This window comes from Canis lupus, chromosome 29, assembly GCF_003254725.2.
Source record: "Canis lupus dingo isolate Sandy chromosome 29, ASM325472v2, whole genome shotgun sequence".
Classification (NCBI taxonomy): Eukaryota; Metazoa; Chordata; class Mammalia; order Carnivora; family Canidae; genus Canis; species Canis lupus.
The window spans coordinates 7,612,890-7,637,104 of record NC_064271.1 but is presented as its reverse complement, the minus strand read 5'-3'; the positions used below and the strand labels follow the sequence as shown (position 1 = coordinate 7,637,104).

Below are 24,215 nucleotides of genomic sequence, written 5' to 3'. Positions count from 1 at the left end.
CTGTCCCCCTGCAAAACCCCACCCGAATGTTGCTTATTTAACGAAGCTTTTTTCCTTTACCTCCAAGCCTGTTCCCGTAATCAGCTTTGCCATCTTTGCTCAGAATGATTTGCTTCCCATTTTGAATCGATTTTTCCCCCTTATGATAGTTTTCTTGCACTACTGGTATCATCCTTGTACTTATCCCCTCAAAGCAAGCAATTTGAGACTAACAATCTGTATGTCTACTCCCTTGCCTGGCCTCAGGGGAGTGTGCAGCAAAGCACTGCATTGAATGACTACTGTGAGCCCACAGGACACCTTATTTAAAGGGAAGTACACTGACAAAAGAGAGATCAGGCATGATGAGCCACTTCTAAAATGTCTTACAAAGTAAGATTCAAAATACAGTTTGTTGACAGAGCAAATGCTTTAAATTGATCCCACTTATCTCTCCCGTCAAAACGTCTGTGCTGTGGCTCCCCCTGACTGCCCCAAAACTTCCACATTTGACATGCTCCCAATTCTTTCACGCATATCCCATCGCCCACATCAAAGTGACTTTTCCAGAATAGTTAAGATTTGAGAATCTGCCATTAAGCATTCAGAATTGAATGTAATGCTTCCACATGGTCTGAATTGTGTGTTATGGATGAACATATTTTTTGGTTTGTAGCCCTTTTATGAGATCCTAATGTAACTCACTACTGCACCTCTTAACTATTTTTGCAACCACAGCGCACTGGTAGCTCTTGTGGTCACCTAAAACTGCTAGATATTTCCCTCCACTGGACCTGCTAAGTATCAGACCTCCCTGAGGTGAATTCGATCAGAGATTATTTTCATAGCTGTGTTGTTTCAAAGAGACTTAAAAATATTTTGCATCTTGGAACATGGCTGCATAAAATGGGTTTTGCGTACCCCCGTCCCAAAGTCCTCCATTTGAATCAGACACACCACTGATACTAAAAGGTCTTGTGGTCTTGAATGTTCTTCAAGATCTCTGAGTACAAGACTATCCCTAATTCACAATTCTGAAGTCCAAAAAATTTTGAAAATCAGAAAACTTGGGTTTTTTTATTATTTGTTTTTGTTTTGTTTTGTTTTGTTTTGTTTTAAAGAAATCAGTTGATGGCAGAACTTGACCTGAAGCAATTTACAGGCTATATTCATCCTACTTAATGTGAGTTTAGGCATTTTTTTTGATCAAGTCCCATGTCAGGCTCCCTGCATAGAACCGAACCTGCTTCTCTGCTTCTCCCTCTGTCTGTGTCTCGGTCTCTCTCTCATAAATAAATAAAATTAAAAAAAAAAAAAGTCAGGAAGAGCTGATGGGTGGTGTCCCCTGGGCACTGAACTTGTGCACCACCCAGGGCACAAGGGCCAAGACAAAGCATGGCCAGAGGGTGAACTCGAGGAAATTGAAGATGTAGAAAATGCTGATCTGAGGAGGGTGGCCCAGCCAGTCCAGGGGGCCCAGAAGCCCCATGGCCAGCACAAGGCAGGCTATCTTCTGGCCGTGTCCCAGCTGTGCCCGCCATACCTGGGCGTAGCAGGGAGAATGCAGGGCAATGCCCAGACCCAGGGCGGCCCTCGAGTCGCAGCTCAGGGAGGCAAAGAAATATATATATTTTTTTGATTAAAGGTTTCTTCTCCAGTGTTCATGGAAGGTTAACCGCCAAATATTCAGTATTTTCATTGCATTAAGCTTTTAAATAAAAAATAAAATAAAATCTGAAATAAAAAAACACATCTGACCTTAAGGTTAGCATATGAGGGATTAAGGACTTTTGTCCAAACCCTACATAAGTGTAAAAAACAACAACAACAACAATTCATATATTGTTTTCCGGCTTTGTGACATGATATCTAATCTGAGTGCTGTAAATAAAGCCAGCTTTGATTCTAGAAGTTTTGTGCTAATATTGAACATTGCCCAATCCTGATTATTTCTGACTAATCTTTCCAACAACTTGGAGTTGGAGGCCACCAAGACTGCCCCAATTATTTTAACATGTAAGTGAAACAGTTAAGATCACATGGTGACCATCTTGGGAACCCTGTGAAGCTTTTGGCACTTACTTCTATCTGAAGTATTTAGAGTCATAAGAACACAGGAAATTAAATCAGAAGGCTTTCCTCTTATACGTCTGTCATGTTAGAGCTTTCTAGAATAAAACTTTATCAGTTTAATACAACTTCATGTTATAAAACAAAGCATAAATGTTATAAAAGCATTTTATTAAAAAGTTTAGTCCCTGGGCACCTGACTGGCTCAGTCAGCAGAGCATGTGATCTTGATCCCAGGGTCATGAGTTTGAACTCCACATTGGGCATTGAGACCACTTAAAAAAAAAAAAAAAAGATGGAAAAAAAGGTGTAGTCTCTATAAATTCTTTTTTATTTTGTTAAATATTTTATTTATTTGTTCATGAGAGACACAGAGAGAGGCAGAAACATAGGCAGAGGGAGAAGCAGGCTCCCTGCAGGGAACCCGATGCAGGACTCGATCCCAGGACCCCAAGATCACGCTCAACCACTAAGCCACCCAGGGGTCCCTAAATTGTCTTTTTAAAGGTCTGAGTGGTGAGTTGAAATCTTGCATAGCATTTCCTCCAAAATTAAAATTCATCCGATTTTTCAGCCGTGAAAGTCATAAGACTGTCCATACCTTCAAGGGTTGTGGTATAGGTTACAGGTCATTTTTATAAAGCGCCAAACTGCAAAAGAGAGCACTGAGCAAATGATGGTTGTATAGCAAGCTTCGTGTATTTATAACTATCATTTCCATCAAGAAGAACAGCAAGGCTCATCTTCTCCTAATCTAATAACTTCAGGTAGTCAAAATGTAGGAGATGGAGAGTTGGCATCTCCCTTCAACTCAGCAGAAGTAGAAAACAAAGATGTGCGAAGAGAGATAGGTGGTCTGACCTCATCTGAGAACACAAGAAACTGATTGGCTGTGGAGCGTGGCAGTTATGACCCGAAGGCTGGGGAGCTCAGCTAGGGGCTGAACATGGGCTTTACTTCAGTCCATGTACCAGATGCTGGTGTTTCAGTTCTGACTGCCTTTCAGTGGCCACTGCCCCATGTAGTTTGTTCCAAGCAAAGGGAAAGATAAAGGAAAGCCATCGTCACAGGCAAAATTGGAAATGAGCTTATATTTACATTTTAATACCCTTGATCTATCCCACAGTGTATGTAAATAAATATGGTCCCTTCTTTTATTGACCTCTTTTACACCTTGGAGAGGGGAATCAAGGCCCCTGTAGCATCCTATCTTCCCTAGAAGGCCTGGGCAGTATGCGTTTCCAGTGTGATTCTGACAGAACCCAGGGAGGTCTGCTTGGAGGGGCTATGAAGTGTCCCTTCTACTGAGGACACCCGTGTCAAGCTCATGAGCTTTACCATAGATTCAGTGAGTTTCATGGTCATAAGAAAGGAAAAAGGCAACTTTTCTCCCTTTCCTTCCTTCTCTACTCCTCCATCCTTCCTGGGGCAACCAAATCAGCTGAGGAGAGGGAGGGCCAGCCTTTCTTTGAGCAATTAATTTTGAATATGAGTCAAAGCAAAGGAGTGATTCTGAAGCCTGGGCACACCAGTATATCCACTGGGGAAACTTTTTACACATCCTTCACTGCAGAACAACAAAGGCAAGATCTGAGAGGTAGAGGAGTGGCCATTTTGCTTTTCAAGTCCTCCGTAATGATCCAGGATATGATATCAGGCATTCTGCACTCTACTGGAGACCCTAACATTATACAAACATCTACTCAGTCTCTCATTTTGCCTACCAGTCATGAGGAAGCTGGAATCCTACTGATGAGGGAAGAGACTGAGCTTGGTGCCCATTGAGTATGATGTGGCTCAAGCACATCCTGAGAATGAGTGATGAGGCCTAAGGTGTTGGAGAGAAAAAAAAAAAAAGGCTCATGTACTTGATTGAGGGGAAAAATTTAATGTAAAACGGCGAAAGGAAGCAGAATTGTGAGAAGAAAAACAAACTGAAGAGAAGCTTAGTAATTTTCTAGAAACTTCTTTTTGCCCTAGAGAATCTTTACAATTTCCTTCCACATAACATGCAGGGCCACATGTGTGATTCTGAAATGAAATGTGAATGGGGGCAGCCCGTGTGGCTCAGCGGTTTAGCGCCGACTTTGGCCCAGGGTATGATCCTGGAGACCCGGGATCGAGTCCCACGTCAGGCTCCCTGCATGGAGCCTGCTTCTCTCTCTGCCTCTCTATCTCTCTGTTTCTCATGAATAAATAAATAAAATCTTTGAAAAGAAAAAAAAGAAATGTGAACAGGTGGATGTATGCAGAAGACTGACCCTTGTGGATCAAGTCATCAGCTGTGCAGACATTATACGGTGATAATATTCTATCTTCATGTACATGGCACTTGTAAATCAAGAACTTTAGAATATTTTAGAAAGAACATTTTTTAAAAACACACAGGAAAATAGGTTAAAATTTTGGGAACAGTAGAATATTTTATCCCTTCCCCTAGGAACTCAACACGTAGGCAACACACACAAAATAAAATTCTAATGGTGCCTGCTAAGCCTATTTGAAAACAAATCCTATTTGGCCCCCATACAGGGATATCCAGGCTGTCAGCTCCTGGTTTTCCAATCTGAAAATGCTCAAAGGATGGAGGTAGAACTTGTGCAAGTTCTTTAAACGATGTAACTATATAGAATCCCCTCTCATGCTCCGCCTCCCACAATGGTACTCATTTTTATGCTGATGGTAACTGGAAATGTTAAACACAAAGAAAAAGCTTGAGATGTTATAGGGCCAGGTGTATTAAAATAAAATAAAAAATAGAAATATTAAGTATATACACAAGAGCATAAGTGAAACATGAGGTGATATAGCATTTTCTATTCAAAGCTTACAGTAGAAAAATTTAGTAAACAAAACCTCTCGTATCCCCTGCTGCAGGAGCTCTTTTGAACCTCCTCAGTCACTTATTCTCATATCTTTGTATAAATAGTCTCACACATGCTTTACACAATTTAGAAAAGATTGCTGAATCACAAAAATAGACTCAAAGATGGCATTTACTTTCTCAAGTACAATAGAATTAACATTCCATCATTAAAATAATGTTCAAATCATTGGAAGCAATAAAGAAAATTTTTATAAGGCCCTATCAGGCTCTGCAGAAATTAGAATCTTATTATTCTCCCAAAGTACATTGTCAAAAAAGTCTGTATATAGGAAATTGTGGAATGGAAAAGCAGGACTGTTAAAAATATTCCTTCTTGGGGTAGAGGAGTTCCTGAGGCTCTTCTCCCTTTCCTCAGAGGTCTGGACCAGCCCTGGCCATGGGCAGGGTCTATGTTGGGACACACAGCAGCTCACAGAGGACATTTCTACAGGAAACAGGTCAGAAGAGCATTGCTGCTGCTCTGCTTCATGTCTGGGGGTTCGGAGCAGTCTCCATGGAAGGAAAATGTTTAACAGTCTCAGATTCGAGGGGGAGGGGAAATCGCTAAAATCTGGGAGAGACCATTTTAACCTTCTGACTTCACCTGCAAAATGTAACAGATTGGATTAGTAATTTCTTAATAGATAAGCCAAAGCAGAGAGAAAATGCAAAGAAGGGTCATGATATGCATCTGGTTACTTTACTTTTATAAATGAGTTTAAGTCTGTTACTAGTTGAGAGATTCACTGCAGGAGCCTCTGAACCTCAGAGTCACACACTGAGTTGTAAACAAGAGGCTGGAGTGGGGGGTTCTGGACACAACAGGTGTTTTCTTCTCAGAAGGCTGTCTGCAGATGTTGGTCTAGCAAAGCAAGATTGCCAGCTGGGAGCAGTCCAAGCGGCAACCAGTGGGCATCAGCCAACGAGAAAGAGAATACTTTTCCATGTCGGGAGTGGTCTTCCTGAGTTACCTAGCCTCACTTTCAGGAAGCAGAGACGGTGGATGATCCTAGTGCGTGAGATACTAGCGCAACCAGTGATTGTCCTGTTTTCTTTTTGAAGAAAGCAGTCGTCCCAGCGAACGGCCAGGAGTCTTCCTGTGTGTTAAGGCTGCTGCTGATACTGCCCTTCTGTGGCAGTGTAGAAATCATCCAGGACACTCTGCAGGTAATCAAACGTTGGCCTCTCTTCTGCTTTCTCCTTCCAGCACATTTTCATGATGTCGTAGAGCTCGTCTGGGCAGTTCTCCATGCGGGGCATCCTGTAGCCCTGCGACAGGGCGGTCATCACATCGGCATTAGTTCTCCCTAAAGCAAAAGAAATGCACCATTGAGAAACCTGAGCAAGGGTCAAGCATTGCAGGGGGTGTTTGGCTCCCCACATCCTGCATCCCTTCTTGAAGCAAGCTTTAGAGGTGACGATGGGCTGAACAGTCCCCCGTCCCCCAACGAATACATCCATATGTTGGAGCCTGAGCCCCAGCCTCAGAATATGACTGCCTGGAGAGAGAGGGTTTTTAAAGAGGTAATCAAGTTAAAATGAGGCTTTCAGGGCAGGCCCTAACCCAATCTGACTGATGTTCTTAGAAGAGGAGATTCAGAAATAGAGACCAGAGAGGCTTGTGGGTATCATGCATGGCATCAAGGAAATGTAATGTAAATTTTAGTAAGAAGGGGATCAAGACAGCATTCAGTTTGCCAGAGTGAAAACAGGCTAACGTGAAGATGAAGACAGAGCAAGTTTTTTTTTTTTTTTTTTTTAATGGCAGGATAATGGACTTGATTGACCCTTAAATGAACTACTCAAACCCAATCTTTTTTTTTTTTTTAAGATTTATTTATTTATATATTCAGAGAGAGAGAGAGAGAGAGAGGCAGAGACACAGGCAGAGGGAGAAGCAGGCTCCATGCTGTGAGCCCGACGTGGGACTCGATCTGGGGTCTCCAGGATCACACCCTGGGCTGCAGGCGGCGCTAAACCGCTGTGCCACTGGAGCTGCCCTCTCAAACCCAATCTTAATCCCCAATCTCAATTTCTTTTGTTGTATTGTTTCCAGCTTCTACTTGTAATAGATACACCAAAAAGTCATCTTCATGTATATTATCTCATACCAATATATTTTTTTAAAATTAGCTTTTCCCTGTAAGTTTGTTTGAAGAAGTCAAAATCCTTAAATCAGCTAGCCCAATGCATTATGTCCCAATCATTAAATTGTCCCCTACAAAGTCTTCAGTATAGGCCAGAGTTGGCTCATACTGATTCTGCAGTATGCATTTTCTCAACATCCAGTGAGAAAGGTGGGGTGTTCATTATCCCTTCTGAGCCCTGTAAGAGGACTGGTATGGACGGATGGCTTTTAATATGGTCAACTGACTCAGGGTAGTTCAAGAGCTGAAATGTCAATCTTTGATACTAAGAGCAGCTTTAAGGGAAAAAAAAAAAGAACATTTTCCTCCATGATTAAACTGGGATAGAGCAATATACTCATTTAGCTGTTTAACAGGATCTATCCACGTCTGTATGTTTTGTCTGCCTTGTGGATACCTCGTTCTATAGGGAAAAAGGTATTTTATGAGGCCTATTTTCAATTAGAATATGTCTGATACCTGGCATATGAGAAATTCCACTCATCATAACCAATTTCCTTTCCTTACCACTGGTGATCACTGGGAAGATTCTACAAGACAGCCAGAAGTGGGGATCCCTCGGTGGCGCAGCGGTTTGGCGCCTGCCTTTGGCCCAGGGCGTGATCCTGGAGACCGGGGATCGAATCCCACATCAGGCTCCCGGTGCATGGAGCCTGCTTCTCCCTCTGCCTATGTCTCTGCCTCTCTCTCTCTCTCTCTCTCTCTCTCTCGTGACTATCATAAATAAATAAAAAATTAAAAAAAAAAAAAAAAAAAGACAGCCAGAAGTGAAATGTCTTTTACTAGATTTGAAACAGGCTCCTTTTGAATTTATTCTCTAATCATTGTTTTTCAAATTGTAGGTCACTACCCATTTGAGAGCAACAAATTGATTTTTTTAGGGAGCTACCAGTATTTTTCAATATAAATCATAACAGAATGAAATAGCAAAGATCAGAATGCACTACCCATAATAAAAGTTAGTGTGATTTTGTGAAACTTTTGTTATATTTGTGAAGTAGGGTTTCTGTTTATTTCTTACCATAGGTCATGACCAGTGGTACTGGTCTGGTCTCTTCTGCCTTGGAAGACTCCTTGGTTTTAGAAATGGAAATTTCCAAGCAAATTTATAAATGCTAAGATCTCTTGAAAGTTGTTTACATGATGAATTAATTTTGCTCAAGTCTTCTGAAACACTATCTTCAGATATTTGTGTAACTGGAATGTTCTAATGGAAAGACTTCACTTTATTCTCATTGCTTGAAGCCAAGAGACTGATTTGCAGCACTTTCTTCATTTGGGGTTCTCGTCTCCAGAAATTATGTGGTTTCAGCATTGCTCTGGCTCTTGTCACTGACCCTGCTCACTTGGATAAATTTTAGATGAAATCTCTAGTATTTGCTTCTACATGGGCATTGAGGGGAGAAGCTCTGGGATCCTGGTAGGAGGACTAACATCCAGAATGATAGGCAATAACATCTGGATGGCCAACTTGTTAGGAATATCTCTTTCACTTTCTGCTTGGAGAACCCCCAGCTGAATAAAAGATCAGAATGTACCTACAGAAGAGATTTTTTCCAGGCCCACCCTCCCTGCATGACCTTGCCCCACTGAAGATTTTTCCTTCCTCATTCTCCTGTTTTACTAACTCTGAAGGACACTCCATGATGTGGATAAAGGCCAGGTGTGCTCCATCCTGCCTGGGGGAATTTGACTTGGTAAGAGGAAGAGAGAGAAATCTGAACACAGGAGTAAATTAACAAGCAAAAGAAGGCTATTTAATAACAAGTCTTTTTTTTTTTTTTTTTTTTTTTTTTTAATGACAAGTCTTAAATGGAAGAAAGAGAGGAGGAGGGAGACCTCAACCAGACCCTAAGTTTAAATCTGATCCTTGGTCGTTGCTCAGTTCAAGAAAGCAAACATCCATTGGCCAGTGATGGTAAAAGCAAATAGTTTTATATTCCATCCTTCATTCTCCCCACAAGCATTTCCTGAGTGCTTACCACGGGACATGAGTTAGCACTAAGCTCTGAGAGACGCAAAGATGATTAAGACAGAGTCCTGTCCTCAAATGGCTCACAGCCCAGTGGAGGAGATAGCCTCTGGAGAGGGGAGGCGGGTGGGGAGCAGGAAGTAAGATCTGGAGTGGGGAGGAATTAGCAGAGGCTATACGTTGGTGAAGGAGAAAAATTCAGTACAGTAGAGAATAGAAAAAAAAATACAGAGTTAGCAACTCTCTCTCCTCTGAATGGGAGACCCAGCTCCAGAAACCGTAACAGTTTGGAGAGACCAGGGGCCCTCCTGTGCATGTGAGCAAGGAAGTTGTGGCTGCCATGCGACCATAGTCTCCCACCCCCTAATAATTCTAAAAGGGTGATTTTTTTTTTTTACATTTTTAAAATTGAAATTCAATTTGCCAACAGATAGTGTAACACCCAGTGCTCAACCCATCAAGTGCCCTCTTCATTGCCCATCACCCAGTTACCCCATCCCTCCACCAACCTCCCCTTCCACAACCCTTTGTTTGTTTCCCAGAGTTAAGGTTTGTCTCCCTCTCTAATCTTTCCCAGTCAGTTCCCTTCCTTTAAAAACGGTGATTTTTTTTTTTTGTTGTCGTTTGGAGCACTGCCTGTGATCAAAGTAAGTGTTTATAGCAGATGACTTCCCTGACTCCAATTTACATGTGTTATTAAGATGCTAGATAGGTCTGGTAAGAAACAGCCAGAAAAGACATGAGGCTTCAGAAAACTTTGTCATGTTCAAACCTTTTTCTTTGTAAGAGCAAAGCAAAACAAAACCTCAACCACAAAGATCCTCTCCATTTTCTTTAGGAAATTCATATATAAACATTATTACATTTGCTTTTAAGGTAGTGAAGTAAGAATCTTTTTCCCTACCTCTTTTTCCCCCCTTTAATTCACCCTAAAACAAAAAGAGAACAAGAAACAGAAACTTAAACTCCATCTTTGATGAAACCAGAAGACATCTGTCACTCAGAGGCAGAAGTGGGCCGAGCCAAGAGGAGGAATGTGAAACCGAAGTGCCTACAAGAGAAGGACACCAGTAACAGGCAGGATGTTTCACCCTAGCATGCCCTGGGAAGGGTCCACATGGAGTCGCTGCACATCCAAAGGATGGGAAACATTGATGGCTGCAGACAGACTGTACCTAGAGCCTGTCTGGCAGGTGCTCCAGGTTAATGCCAGGGAAACTGAGGAAGACAAGCTCCATGCTTAGGAATGCCAGTCCAGTGGAGGTGGAGTCAAATGGGGGATAGAAGATCAGGAATGAGGAGTAAGGCTGAAGATGGGAAAACGAGACCCTTCTGACACACGCCACAAGCTGAATGAATCCTGAGGACACAACCTTCAGTGACATAAGCCAGATACCAAAGGATAAATAATATTTGATTCCACTTACAGGAGGTACCTGGAGTTGTCAAGTTCATAGAGACAGAAAGTAAAATAGAGGTTACAAGGGGCAGGAGGGTAGGGGAATGGGGAGTTATTGATTAATGGTTATAGTTTAAGTTTGGGATGACGAAAAGTCATGGAAATGAAGTCACCATGAAGTCATGGTGATGGTTACGTGATAATGTGAATATACTTACCCTTACTGAATCATACACTTGAACGTGATTAACATGGTTAAAATTTATCCTATTTTACCCCAGTAAAAAAATACAATGACAACAATGAAAGACACTGATACCTCCTCCCCAGTGCACCTCCAGAATGCTGATAGCCAGGCTGGTTCCCCCACTGGCAGGACCTAGAAGATTCTCTTCTGAGGAAACTAGATGGTCCCAGAGAATAGACATGAAGATGCAATCCAGGAGGGAACTAACAAGGATGATCACCATAGATCCTCGTTCCCATAAGCATCTCATCAAAGGAAGAGTGACAAGATAAGCCTTCAAGCAGTACCGGCCAACAGAGTGACAGAAACAGAAAAGCAGACATGAGACTCAGAATCTTCCACCTACCACCATATGAGTTAGAAAGAGGACAGAAAATGGACAGGAGCAAATTTTCAAGGAAGCTATACATGAAAACTTCCCAGAATTCATGGCTACAAGCTTCCAAATAGGACAAAATAAGAGCCCAGCCTAACATAGCAAAGACCAATGAAATTTCAGGGATAAAGAGAGATCCTGAGTTCTTCCACAGAAGAAACGAGTTCCAAGACACAGGACAGGATTCAGAAGCCATCCACTTTGGCCAAGCCACGTAAGAAGCCACAACAAGTGGAGGACTTTATAATTCTAGGTGAAAGCTTCAGGTACTAGCATTCATAACATAAGCAAATTTGATAATAGTACTTATTTAGCGATTAAATTTTATCTAGGTAATGGGTGTCTCAAGAAAAAAGTCCTATTTGGGAAAAGTCCTAAGTGTGAATTAGAAGCAGAATATTAACTCTGATGCCTCAAATTTTCATGAGGACCAACTCCGAAGTCATGTACAGCAACATCATGATAAACTGTCTACGAATCCAGTGCTCACTCATCAATGAGAACAAGCAAATTTATAAATGCTAAGGAGAAGGCTTGGAGAAAAGGATTCCTCATAGCTTGGAGCCTAGGGGGGCTAAAAATGTTAAAACAATAGAAACTTGTTGAAATGGACTAACAGTAGTCGAAGACAAAAGGTTTGGGGGATTGGCCCAAAATACAACTGATGAGTGCAAGGCCTTTTTCTAAAAAGAGTGTTAAGAAAAAGACTTTTACTGAATTACATTTGGTGTGCACAGAAGTTAGATGTGTCCGCTCAATGAATCTATTTCAACACAGACACTGCAAAGAGAAAATGACACTCCTACCTTCTACTGCCCTGCATTTAGCATCTGACTACTAGAATTTTGATTAAGTAGCTTCTGCTGGCAAAATTGTATATTTTACTCTCTCATTCCCAAAAGTTTGTTCTCTGTTGGTGATATCAGTTTTGGCACCCAGCCAACATGTGTATTTGATACACCTCTAATCATATCTCCGGATGTTTCTAGAATGTCTCTGTCCAATTCACCAGAAATTGATAACAATGATTCCAATGGGGACAAGGAGAAGGACAGTTGGCTGGAGATGAGGAACAAAAGGCACACCACTTCCACCTATACTTCTTTGTATCTTTTGAATTTAGAACCATGTGGCTGTACTCTTACTTAATGATAAACAAAACAGGGAAAACTTCTTACTTAAGAGATAATAGTATGAGTATAATATTTTTAATTCTGAGCAATGAATATGAGAATATAACAAAAATTCCTGAAAGTCAATGCCTTTGAGGAGCATGAGGCCAGGGAGGCAATTTTTCATTAGAAGTCTTTTTGTACCACCTGATTTTTTTGATACACCATATATCACTTAAACAACTGAAATATTTAATGAAGACATAATTTTTAAAAATGAGAAAAGAAATGGAAACTTCAGAAGCTTATCAAAAATAAATTTTTTAAAGATTTTATTTATTTAAAAATAAAATTAATATAACCTACCATTTCATTGCCCAAGGATAGTTAACATTTTGGTATATTTCATCTTTAGCTTTATATTTCTTTTAAAAAACATGTTTTCACTTTATATCTGACTTCCTTAGTTTTTCTTTGTTTTGTCTCCTCCTTTCTCTTATTCCCATTATTTTGCAAAGCTAGGTGTATAGTCTCTAAATTGCTTAAAAAAAAAAAAAACCCAAAGCTTAATGTATCTAGCACTCTTCTGGGTAAAGAAAATATGCCCGGATAACTCAATTATCGGTGCGGTCTCTCCGACAAGCAGTTTCATAACCGTGATGGAAATGGTCCGTGTTGGCAACATTCACTGATTTCTGTGCTACCTGTGTGAATCAAGTCCTCTGATATTTACATCAATAAGATTGTTCAGTTCTGTTCACAACTCCTAAGCTAGAGGCTCTCATGATGTACAACTCTTGCGACTAGACTACCTCAACCATCCAGAGCTCCTGACAGTATCTTGTATCTCCTGTCCTTACAGGGGACAGGCTACCTGGGAAGTGGATCAGTCAGTACTGTTTGGTTGGTCGTACTGTATTTTTTAATTAATTAATTAATTAATTAATTAATTAATACCATTTTTCTACTGCTTTTTTAAAAGATTTTTTTACCCTAAATATTTATTTTAAAATCCTGGACATTGAGCATAGCGGATGAAAACAAGGGTTTTGTGAGGCCTGGGGTTCAGAAGCAGCTCTGCCGGGAGCTAGTAATTCAGTTCCAGGCAAAAGGCTCCTTCTCTGAGCCTTATGGGCATTGTCTGTGTGTCATTATGGAGCCTGTCAAACATATCACATATCATTTTATGAAGTTAAATGTTTATTTGATCAGATATCAGATTATATGCATAATCTGAAGATACAGAATTTCTCTGTAAATAGATGTAGATTATAGATAAAGATACATAATGTCAGATATCAGGATTGATCAAGAAAATATTTCTTTTTCCTTGTTTTACAGTAATGTTTCTGTTCATTTCAGCATCTAGAGCAGAGTGGCAGTCAGAATATGAAATTTTGGCTCAAGGGGGATTTCATGGCACAGTCAGCCCACTGTGCGGCACCACCCGAAGGCTCTCCCCTCCCCGCTGGCCTCTGGGTCCCTGATTTCTCTATGGTTCATCCCTAGACAGCACTGAGGGAGATCAGGAGCACGAAGGCCACATTGCTGCTCTGTCCCCAAGTTTTTCTCATCCACAGCATGGTGTCTATCAAGATGTTAAATGGCTTAAACCCGTGATTCATTCATCTAGCAAATACCGACACCCAAACCACTGGGCCTCAGGATCCCATATGGTGACTGTCACCTCTGTGGGATGCTCAGCCCTCCTAGACAGCCCTGTGGCTCCCTCTTCCAATCTGCTGCTACAAAGGTCATAGTGTCAAACCAGCATCCATCCTCCTCCTCCTCCACGCTCATCTTTCAATCATAGTGCACCTGCTCCATCTGATAGTTGTTGTCTATCCGACTTTAACCAGTCTCTTCCTACTAGAATATTAGCTCTCAAAGGCAGGAGCTCTCACTGCTGCATCTGGGCATCTCGAGGCCAGCACTCTCAGGTATTTTTCAAATGAAGGAATGATTTAAACATTAAAGATTTAATCTTAAATTCATCATACCCATTGATTTTGTACAAAGCACTAATGTAAAAAGCCTAACAACTACTGTGAAGGCTTTGGGAGAAATGCTTCTTGCATATTTGGGCACAGATCCTGGGAAGAGGGGGTTTCTGGCACAGTCTGACTCCAAGTGCTTTGGGTGTTAGGACTCTAGAGACACTGAATGGATGTCTTTGCATTGGGGAAGTTATGGATTGGAATGACCTTTCACTAATAAACAGACGTGGTTATTTCCCGAAGAGGCAGAGGTTCCAAAATACTTTATACAAATCTCCACTTCAAAACTAACCAGAAAGCACTGTAAACTCTCATTTCTGTGTCTGTTTCCTCCTCTACCAGGTGTTCTGCTTAGGAGGAGCACCATGTCTCACCTTCTAATCCATTGTCCCATCTGCAATACCTGTGGGGGTGTTGGGCCCCTTCTCAGCACCAAGTGATGGAATCCATTGGTGGTGGGAGGCACGGGGAAGAATCCGCATTCAATCAAATAAGAAGGCAGAGAAATGTCTAAGCATTTTTAGAACAACTCCCACCGAAGACCGTCATCTAGAACAAAGTGCTTATTCTTAGCCTTTGGAGATGGGTTTATTTTTTATGCCTCCTGTAAAAGCCATGTGGCTTTTTTTTTTTTTTTTTCTCATACAGACCACTGGAATGGAAACAAGTAAGTGAATGATACCTGGGTAAGGAATCTTCCCATAGGTGACGATTTCATACAGGAGAATGCCAAAGGACCACACATCAGACTTAATGGTGAAACATCCAAAGTTGATTGCTTCTGGAGCTGTCCACTTAATGGGGAATTTGGCACCTACAGGAGAACACATGTCTTACTTGGGCCTCTGAGATGAAACAAAAAGGTCATGGGCATGTGGCCTTCATACTTTCCTCTTTTGGGGAAAATTTTAATTATTTCCTTTGAGTAACTAATGCATACACATAGTGCAAAACAGAGACGGTACACATGTTATACTGAAAATAGGTGCCTCCCTCCCTGTTTCCCTTTTGGGCATTCCCCTTGCGAGTAGCCAAGTTTCTTTTCTTTTCTTTCTTTTTTTAATTAATTAATTCATTAATTAATTTGAGACAGAGAGATGGAGAGCATGAGTAGCAGGGGAGGAAGAGGAAGAAGCAGACTCCTCACTGACCAGGGAGCCCAATGCAGGGCTCCATCCCAGGACCTTGGGATCATGACCTGAGCTGAAGGCAGAAGCTTAACCAACTGGGCCACCCAGGTGCCCCAAGAAGCAAAGTTTCTTGTGTATCCATAACTAACTTACTTTAAACAAAAGAGCCTGACACAGAATGTAAAGGCATTTGTTTTTAGTTTATATATTTGTCCCTCAATAGCAGCCTCTAAAGCATAAATCTTCAGTGTTCAAATGTTCTCAATGAACCCATACTATGTTATATGGAATATAAATGTCTCTTGATGTGTATATTCTTGCGGACAAATCTCTGTGCGCCCATACCAATAGGGATTTTAGATACTACTCCAAATGTTAAGGTCTCCTGCTTTCATTTGCTCAGCTCAAACATTACTACGTCTAGGAACTGGGGAGCATAATGATCTGCCCAGAAAGAGATATTAATGACACTAGGATTCTTGTGGGGAGCTGGTGAGGCCTAACCTGGCTTGGGGGGTGGGAATCTTGTGGGGGTACCTTGAAGAGAGTAGGGACTCAGGCACAGAATGTTGTCCCTATATCCTGGAAAAGGTTAGGGGGTTCCACCAACCATTTTTAAAAACTTTAAACATGTCTGCTTTTATTAGGTCTTTGCTTTGGAATTTCTTGTGGTGTCAGACCCAAATTGGAAATCCAAACAAGATCAGTAAAGATAGCAGAAAGCCTCATAGAACAGTAGGTATGGTGCAGGGCATGCACTGTTGCACATTCTGGGGATTAAACCCTGCATGGCTGGGTAGCGGCAGGGGGCAGGGTAGGGCCAGGTGGCTCCAGTAGGGACCCCAGTTGTGTGTGGGGGTGGTTAGTCCCACACAGTGCACCCAGTTTGAATCCTGGTTCTAATGCTTCCAATGTGGCATGACCCTGGCAAGCCTTTGGGTTTTCTTGGCACCTTCTTCTATAAAATGAGGAAACAGAACCTCCATAAGGTTGGTGCCAGAGTTAACTGGGTTAAGCTGCATGCTTGGCATAGGGTAAATATCAATAAAAGGTAAATATTACTGTTGCTCTGAAATGGCTACTATTTAATTCTAGAATCTAAGCTCTCTGCACTAAGCCACCTGTCCCACACAACAATAGTTGTTTTTGCGAGGCACCAGTCTTGTTCAATTCAACAAAACCAGTGGAACATGTTGTAGCTGGCAAACTTTGAGGCTACATCTCCTGAGTTTGATTCTTGGTTCTCCCACTTACTATGGGAATTTGGAAGCTGCTGAACCTCTCTGTGGCCTCACCTATAAGGTGGGAATGATAATAATAAGAACAACAAAATAGAGCTTATTACATAGGATTGTTGTAAACATAAATGAGACAACGTATGAAAAGCACTTAGAGAGGTGCCTGGGTGGCTTAGTCAGTTAAGCATCCGATTCTTGGTCTGGGCTCAAGTCATGATCTCAAGGTCCTGGGATCAAGCTCTGTGTTGGGCTCCACACTTAATGGGGGGTCTGCTTGAGGATATTCTCTCTGTTTCCCTCCCCTCTGCCCTTCCCCCTTGTTTGCACTCTCTCCCTCTCTCTCTAAAAAATAAGCAAATAAGAAAAGCACTCAGAATGGTGCCCACTATACTCTCTACATAAATACTCTCTACATTTTAGTTATTATTTTTCACCCCCTTTCCTCAAACTGTTGAGGACAAATTATCACCCACCTAAGAGAATGCAATCTCGAGGCAGAAGGAGAACTGCCTGAAACACGATGGGCACAAGAAATACTAAATAAATCAAAACGATGTTCTGAATCTGCCATCTTTATAAATCTAGTGGACATCTTCCAGAAAGAACATGCACATGGTTAAAGGAAAATAACACGTGTTTAATAATTTTTAGGAATGTCAAGAGAGTGCTTGGCTCTGCAAAAACATTCACTCAACTTTCATGAGTGAGACTATCAGGATCCTTAGATCCTAAGCAACATGGATGAGTCTCCAACGTTAAGGGCGAGTGCAGCCCCAGACAGGGTCCAGCGACAGAGCCACACATAGCAACTGAGAGTCTTATGCTTTTCCATGCGTTTTTAATTATGTGTATAATATGGAATGCAGTTAAATAAAAGAGTGCATTACATTTACTTCTCTGTGTTGATAATTTCCAAGTTTTAATTTGCAATGAAAAGGCCAGCACAAAAAAAAAAAAAAAAAAAAAAAAAGAAAAGGCCAGCACAGGCTACAGAGTTATCATTACAAACGTCTTCTCTACAGTTAGGAACAGTGGACTTCATTGTTTGGGTAGAAGCTTTAATATACAATATAAACAAAGCGTTTTGAACTTGCCAAGTCTCTTTGTGTTTTCCTGTGCTTATTTGAAATACAAATGACAACATCTGTCAACTTTATAAACAGTATGTGAAGTTAATCAGGAGAGTAATTTTTAAAAACAAATATTAGAACATACCCACAAACAGCAACTACGGTACCTTGTGAACATTTTATTAAATGAGTTCTTTTTTTAAATGATGACTATTGTAGTTGCTTCGTGAACCATTCTCCCTCCCCCACCCCGAAAAACCAGACAAAAACAAAACTAAATAACAAAACACGTAAATATCGTGAAGACAACATACCTTCTCTTGCTGTGTATTCATTATCTTCGATGACTCGAGCAAGACCAAAATCTGCAATTTTGCACATGAGTGACTCAGAAACCAGAACGTTTGCTGCTCGTAGATCTCGGTGGATGTAGTTCTTTCTCTCGATGTATGCCATTCCCTCTGCAATCTGAAAACACAAAGAGGCTCTCATTTTCAATTTAGGGTAGGTTATCCGAAAGGACCAACAAGGAAAACTGAAAACCTTTCAAAATCCTGAAATCTTTTCATGTATATTATTCTGATCATTCAAGTTTTAAAAGCAGCAGGTACATGACAATCAGTATTTTGAGTCCTTTCTAAAATAACCGTCCTCACCACAAATCTCCAATGACAGGGGTTACGGTCTCAGTGTGATTTTTAACAGAGCTGCCTGTCTTGACATTTTCTAACGTGTGGGAAATCTTTTTAAGACCCTACAAAAAAAAAAAAAAAAGACCCTACCAAAATCTTGCACATGGATACACAGATGTCACGATCCCAGTGTTTCAAGTGAGGCACTGGAGCTAGAGAAAGTGACACACTACCACAAATAAATGATTGGGGTATCGAGAACAGGATGTCCTTGGGCAGCAGCATCCTTGCTGTCAAGTTAATCACCAGCCCACAGAACTGGTTCTCCAAGTTCTCCGGCCTCAGTCCTGTTCCCGGATGAAGAGAGATCCACCCTGACCACAAAGCACGATGATGATGGCAGGAAAGAATCCAAGAGTAAAAACAAAACCATAAAGTAGGGGCGGTGAAACTACTACTCATTGCTTGCTAGAAAACTGGGTTTTTAGGGAAATCAAAATGAGATGTTTGGGGAAAACATTACCAAACATTATAAAGATAAGGATCTGGAAGGAAGGAACAAATCAAGGATAGATATAAGGAAGGAAGAAAGGAAGGAACTACTAACTGTATCTGGTGAGCAGTTAGAAGGACAGCTCTAATTCGGATTATGTCACATAGGAATGAATGTATTCTTGTAGATTCTATCTCGAAATCCAGAAGTCTCAGCTTGGAGGACCTGACTTTCCCCACTCGTGCACCCAGCTCAAACCCCCTTTCAGCGAGGCCACGCTGCTTCACAGAGGCAGAGCTCCTTATTGCTGGCTCTGCTTCACCTTGACCCTCACCTGGACCATCTTTCCTCCCTTCTCTTGGCCAATCCGAGGTTTACCAGGCTTCCTTGAACTGCTCCCAGAAGACTTCTCCTCACCCTGTGCCCACCCTCCACGGTCAGTTTGTACAAAAACTATCTGCACCTACTGATCATAGCTCAGTCTTTATTTTTATGCTGTTTCATGCACTTATTGTTGTTCTGCCTGCCAGACAGTAAACACCTCCAAGCCAGAAGCCACACCTTGTTCCTTTTTTCTGTCTTTATGTGTATCTATCAGAACCCCCCACCTTGTCACCAAACCTTCTCAGAAAGTTCTTTAGGAAATGCACTGGGTTTTCAACACTACCAGAATACTGTCTTGCCAGCAACACAGACACAAAAATTCTGGCGTCTAATAATTAGCACACACTAGGGCAGTTTTGAACAGAGAAAATCATACATTAGAAGGAACAAAAGAGGTCTGATCTTTTTCTTTCTTTTGTAGAAATGGCAATTAAATACTGTATGGCTTTTCCAAGCAAGAGTATTGTGTGTCGCCCCGGAGCAGGGCAGGTCAAGTGTAGAAGAGGGCTACGTGCTCCTGCTTGGGGCATGTTGGAGTCAGGTCCCTGCCTGGCTGGCCTGGCCAGCCTCAGCTCCGTGACTGTCTGGGCTATCGTGTCCCTGGACAGGAATACTTTAGTCCTCTGTGCAAGTCCTACCAGGCCACTTCCTGCTTAAAACTAGCCTCAGGGGCACCTGGGTGGCTCAGTCGGTGCAGTGTCTGCCTTTGGCTGAGGTCATGATCCTGGAGTCCGGGGACGGAGCCCCGTATCAGGCTCCCTGCTCAGTGCAGAGTCTGCTTCGCACTTCCCTTCTGCTTGTCCCCTCTACTTATGCTCTCTCTCTCTCGAAATAAGTAAATAAAATAAAATATTTTTAAAAAACACACACAAAATAAATTCGTCTCAAGACAATGTCTGAACTCAACACTGCCACAGAGGCCCTGTATGACCTAACGCCTGCTCAGCCCTCATGCCTCTTCACTGTGACCAGCTCCTGTCCTGAAGCCCTGAAGCCTGGTTCCAGAGCTTCCTCTGCTTGCTGTGGAACATTTACTCTAGGCCCTTCGGGTCGGCAACTTATTCTGAAGGCCTCAGTGGAGACGTCACATCCTCTAAGGAGCCTTATGTGACTCCCACCTGTGAATGTGGGTAGTCCCAGGGCTCCCTCGTCTGTTTACCTATGGTCCCCGCAGGAATGTCAATCCTTTGGGGCAGGTGTAGGGTAGTGCACATGGCTGTCTTTGGGCCTTCAGGTCACATTCCAATAGCTACATACAAACTGCTCAGGAACCCCAGAGCCAAAGTTGGCTGCGATATCAACCTGAGCCTACGCTGAAAGTTGGCAGTAACCTGCCCTGGACACCCCACTAGGGACTGGACCGCTGACAGAGACTCTAGGACGTGGCGCCAACTATCCACATCTCTCTCATTCTTGCTGGTAGATTTTAATGACCTATATGTTATTTTATTTTAAAAGATCAGTAACTGTCATTCCCCTTAGAACTCTGATGAGGCTGAAAGGACATTTCTTTCCCAGAGTCACACCACAAGTTAGTGCAATGGTTTGGAAATAAACTTAATGTCCCTTCTGTGCATTTAGCAGTTAAATTAAGTCCTAGACCCTATGCTAGTATTTCTTAACTTTGGCTGTGTCTCTGGGGATCTTTAAATACCGCCCTACCTAGGCCTCACCCTCAACCAATTATTATTTTTTAATATTTTTATTTATTTGAGAGAGAGCACAGAGGAAAGTGAGAGGAAGAAGCAGTCTCCCTGCTGAGCAGAGAGCCAGATGCGGGGCTCGATCCTGAGACCTTGAGATCACGACCCAAGCTGAAGGCAGACAACCAACTGAATGACCCACCCAGGTGCCCCGCCCTCAACCAATTAAACCTGAATCTGTAGGAATGAGGCCTCCACAGGTGATTCCAACATGCAGTCCGGGTGGAGGACCGCCCTAGGCCCTTGTGACTCTAAGTGTGCCCTTCGGGCCTGGAGCAGCCTCAACATCATGTGGGAGCTTGGGAGAAGTGTGGCATTTTGGATTTTGACCTTGATTTATTCATTCAGAATCGGAATTTCAACAAGATTTCTGGGTGATGGGCATGAACATTAAAGTGTCAGAAGCACTGCACTAGATCATCCACTTTTAAGCTTAAACTATTTCAGGATTCCAAGTTCTACATAGGGGGCACCTGGGTGGCTCAGTCAGTTAAGCCTCTGCCTTTGGCTCAGGTCATGATCCTTGGGTCCTGGGATCGAGCCCCACCTTGGGCTCCCTGCTTGGTGGAGAGTCTGTTTCTCCCTATCCCCCCACCCCCCATGTTATTTCTCTCTCTCTCAAATAAATAAAATCTTAAAAAAAAAAAGTTCTACATACATTGGAATGAGTTTTTGGTCTCAACACATACCTACAACCTCACAAGTGGATTGCTGTCCTCACAATGCTTGGGAAAGGAAGCTACTATATAACTCAGCTCAAGCAACAGAAGGAGCAATACGTGTATGGCCGGCAGTAGAGAGCCTAGGTCAGGAGGGAGGTGTCATGTAGGAGCAGGCTAAGGTCCAGGGACAGATGACAAGGGGCTGGGAATGCCTTGGCTGAAGACCTCATTAACAAACAGCTTGAAATATGTGTCATGAGCTTCTGTTTTTCCTGTCACTCAGGGAGAGTATCCTTCAGCCTCACAGCTTGGGGATGAAGGCCTATCTCCTTCTATCTCATGGTTCTGGGGGCTGTGCCATTACTTAGAGGGCTTAGGAAACTGATCTGATCTTTATGGTTTAAATCATACGAAGAGTCCTCTTCATCCTGGACCACAGCAGCCTCATAACACCAGGCCCGGTGATGTACAAACACATTGAGTCTGTAAACTTCCTGCCTAGGCCAACGAAGTAATTAACCATGTGTCTCATGTTCAGGTGCTGGTTCTTAACTCTGCATGAGAGAGTCTGGGTATGAGGCTACTGGAAATTTGAAATAAAAAGCGCCCCCATTACCTAAACTGAGGACAATCATGTAAGAAGATAATGTTAGCAATGTTTTCCTACTCCTGGTTTAAAGCTCACTAATTTACGTTTAGATGTGCTTTGCATTTCTCATGTTCTTCAGCTCAGATAGCATGGCGAATGTACATTTCTTGGTTCCTCTTTTTGTACCTTCAGTGGAAATATATGATGATGACATTTCTCCCTATGGGTTGTGTGTGTGTGTGTGTGTGTGTGTGTGTGTGTGTTTGTGTTGTGTTCTGCTGTCCTGGGAGGGCCGAGAGGATTATTAAGTAAGATAGTGACCCTAAGCCAGTAACCCACATGGGCTCTGGTGAAGTTCCAGGCATCTAGAACCTGGTAAAAGTTCTAGGCACCGGGGTGATATTAAAAACGCTGTTTCCCAAGTTACAGGACCGTCTTATCTTGTCAAATGCTAAAGAAGCAGACTTCCAGTCGCATGCAATGCAAGTTTTTCAGAGACGCCTTTTGAATGTGCTGTCAAAAGAAAAGAAATTGGTCATCCGGTGTCTGCCAATCAGCTTTCAAACATGGGGGAAGCAAAGGGGCTAAACAAAACATGTGCAACCACAGACAAAAGGCATGATCGAATGATCTGCCCACCAATATGCTGGCCTGCCTCCTTTGCTGCTGGTGTGATATAGGAAGTGTGTATGTACCCTCCGTGGCCCACAACAAGTTAGAAGGTGTCATGCCTTCCAGGTGGAGGTGACCCAGTGGTCTTGGCTGGTGAGAGAGCTGGATCAGGGGTGGATTGCAGACCTTCATCGACATCTCAGAGGGCTCTTGCAGGCATATTCTACATGGTAGTGTTGCCGGCGTGTGCCTATTTTATGGTATATTCATAACTACAGATGTGATTTTACATACCCCCACATGCACACACACGAATACATACAAGCATATGGCAAGTTTTCAGAATGCCAGCATTTTGTAAAGCATTACAGCCTCTGCTCCCTCTGCTCATCATTTTCCACTATGCACATACACGTATACACACACAGACGCACAGGTGCACACTTATGATACACAAAGTGGAGACGGAACACAAAATCTAGAGTCCTAATTACTTTGCAGATACATTATTTCCCCAGGGTACAAGGTCAGAAATCAGACCAAAGTTGTCAGAAGCATTTGGACTGAGCTAACTCATTTAAATTCCTTCTCCAATATTAATGTTTAGATAGAAAGTCTGTGTTTCTTTTCCCAAAATGAGGAGTAAACACTGCAGGCAGCTCAGCAGACCCTTTTCACACACCCCTGCCTGGATTGCTCTGAGGAAGGCAACATGACTCCTGCTCTCTGAGTGATCCACAGCTTCCATTATCAAATAAATTTACTGAGAAGTGAGTTGCCAGGGGTCAACTGTGGGGGGGGGGGGGTCTCAGTACAGTTCTGCTTGGGGCAGGAAATACCTAAGGCCACAGCCCCTTGGTAAATGATCAGTGGGCTTATTTTATGTGGAATACAACTCTAGAGGGAAAAAAAGAATCTCAATTATGTTTTTACATACCAAAGCAGAGCTCAAATAATCCTCCTGACAAGTGACTGTCCTTGTTAGCAACGACCACAGAGGTCACTCATCTTTTTCTGTTTGTTTTTTTTTTTTTTCAGAAGCCCAATCAGAAACATGTTAACCCAGCATCCCACACAGTAAGTACACCCAAGCTTCCAGCAGGTTCTCCCCCATTCAGATGCTCTGAGCCTTCAGCAGACCCTCCCCAGGCCTGTGCTCTATGGATGGTTTGCTTGGCACACACACTGGGCTGCTTTCACCAGAGAATCTGAGTGACACTTTGGACAAATAACAAAATGTTTGTGTGGACTGCCTTGCTCTGGAAGTCTTGCTCTGGTGCTCCTGTATTCATCCTAATTACTATCACTTGTCTGAGAATTTGGCAAATAACAAGCTATCTTGCTCAGTGAGTTATTTTTTATTTTAATGAGAAGAAGCCTACATTTGAGTCAGATGATGGAGGGAATAAAGGAATGAAAGGAACCTAATTGAGGGACTCAATGAGATCTCTCAAGCAAAGCTAAAATCTACCCCAGGAAATTCCAGCCTAAATGAGAATCTGGAACTGAAAATACAACCTGTCTTAGAATTGGCTGG

The 24,215-nt window shown here is 42.4% G+C and overlaps 1 protein-coding gene across 6 annotated transcripts in view; it reads right to left on the bottom strand.

The window, feature by feature from the left end:
- Window positions 1–4,769: 4,769 nt before the first annotated feature.
- LYN (LYN proto-oncogene, Src family tyrosine kinase) overlaps window positions 4,770–24,215 on the bottom strand; it is a 115,179-nt gene continuing 95,733 nt past the window's right edge. For all 6 annotated transcript variants that reach the window (XM_025477765.3, XM_025477766.3, XM_049103775.1 and 3 more), the window contains exons 11-13: window positions 17,918–18,071; window positions 14,848–14,979; window positions 4,770–6,222 (exon numbers count right to left, since the gene is read on the bottom strand). In XM_025477765.3, the coding sequence (XP_025333550.1) occupies window positions 6,020–6,222; window positions 14,848–14,979; window positions 17,918–18,071 (489 nt within the window). In that variant the 3' untranslated portion in view covers window positions 4,770–6,019. The remainder of the gene's footprint in view (window positions 6,223–14,847; window positions 14,980–17,917; window positions 18,072–24,215) is intronic.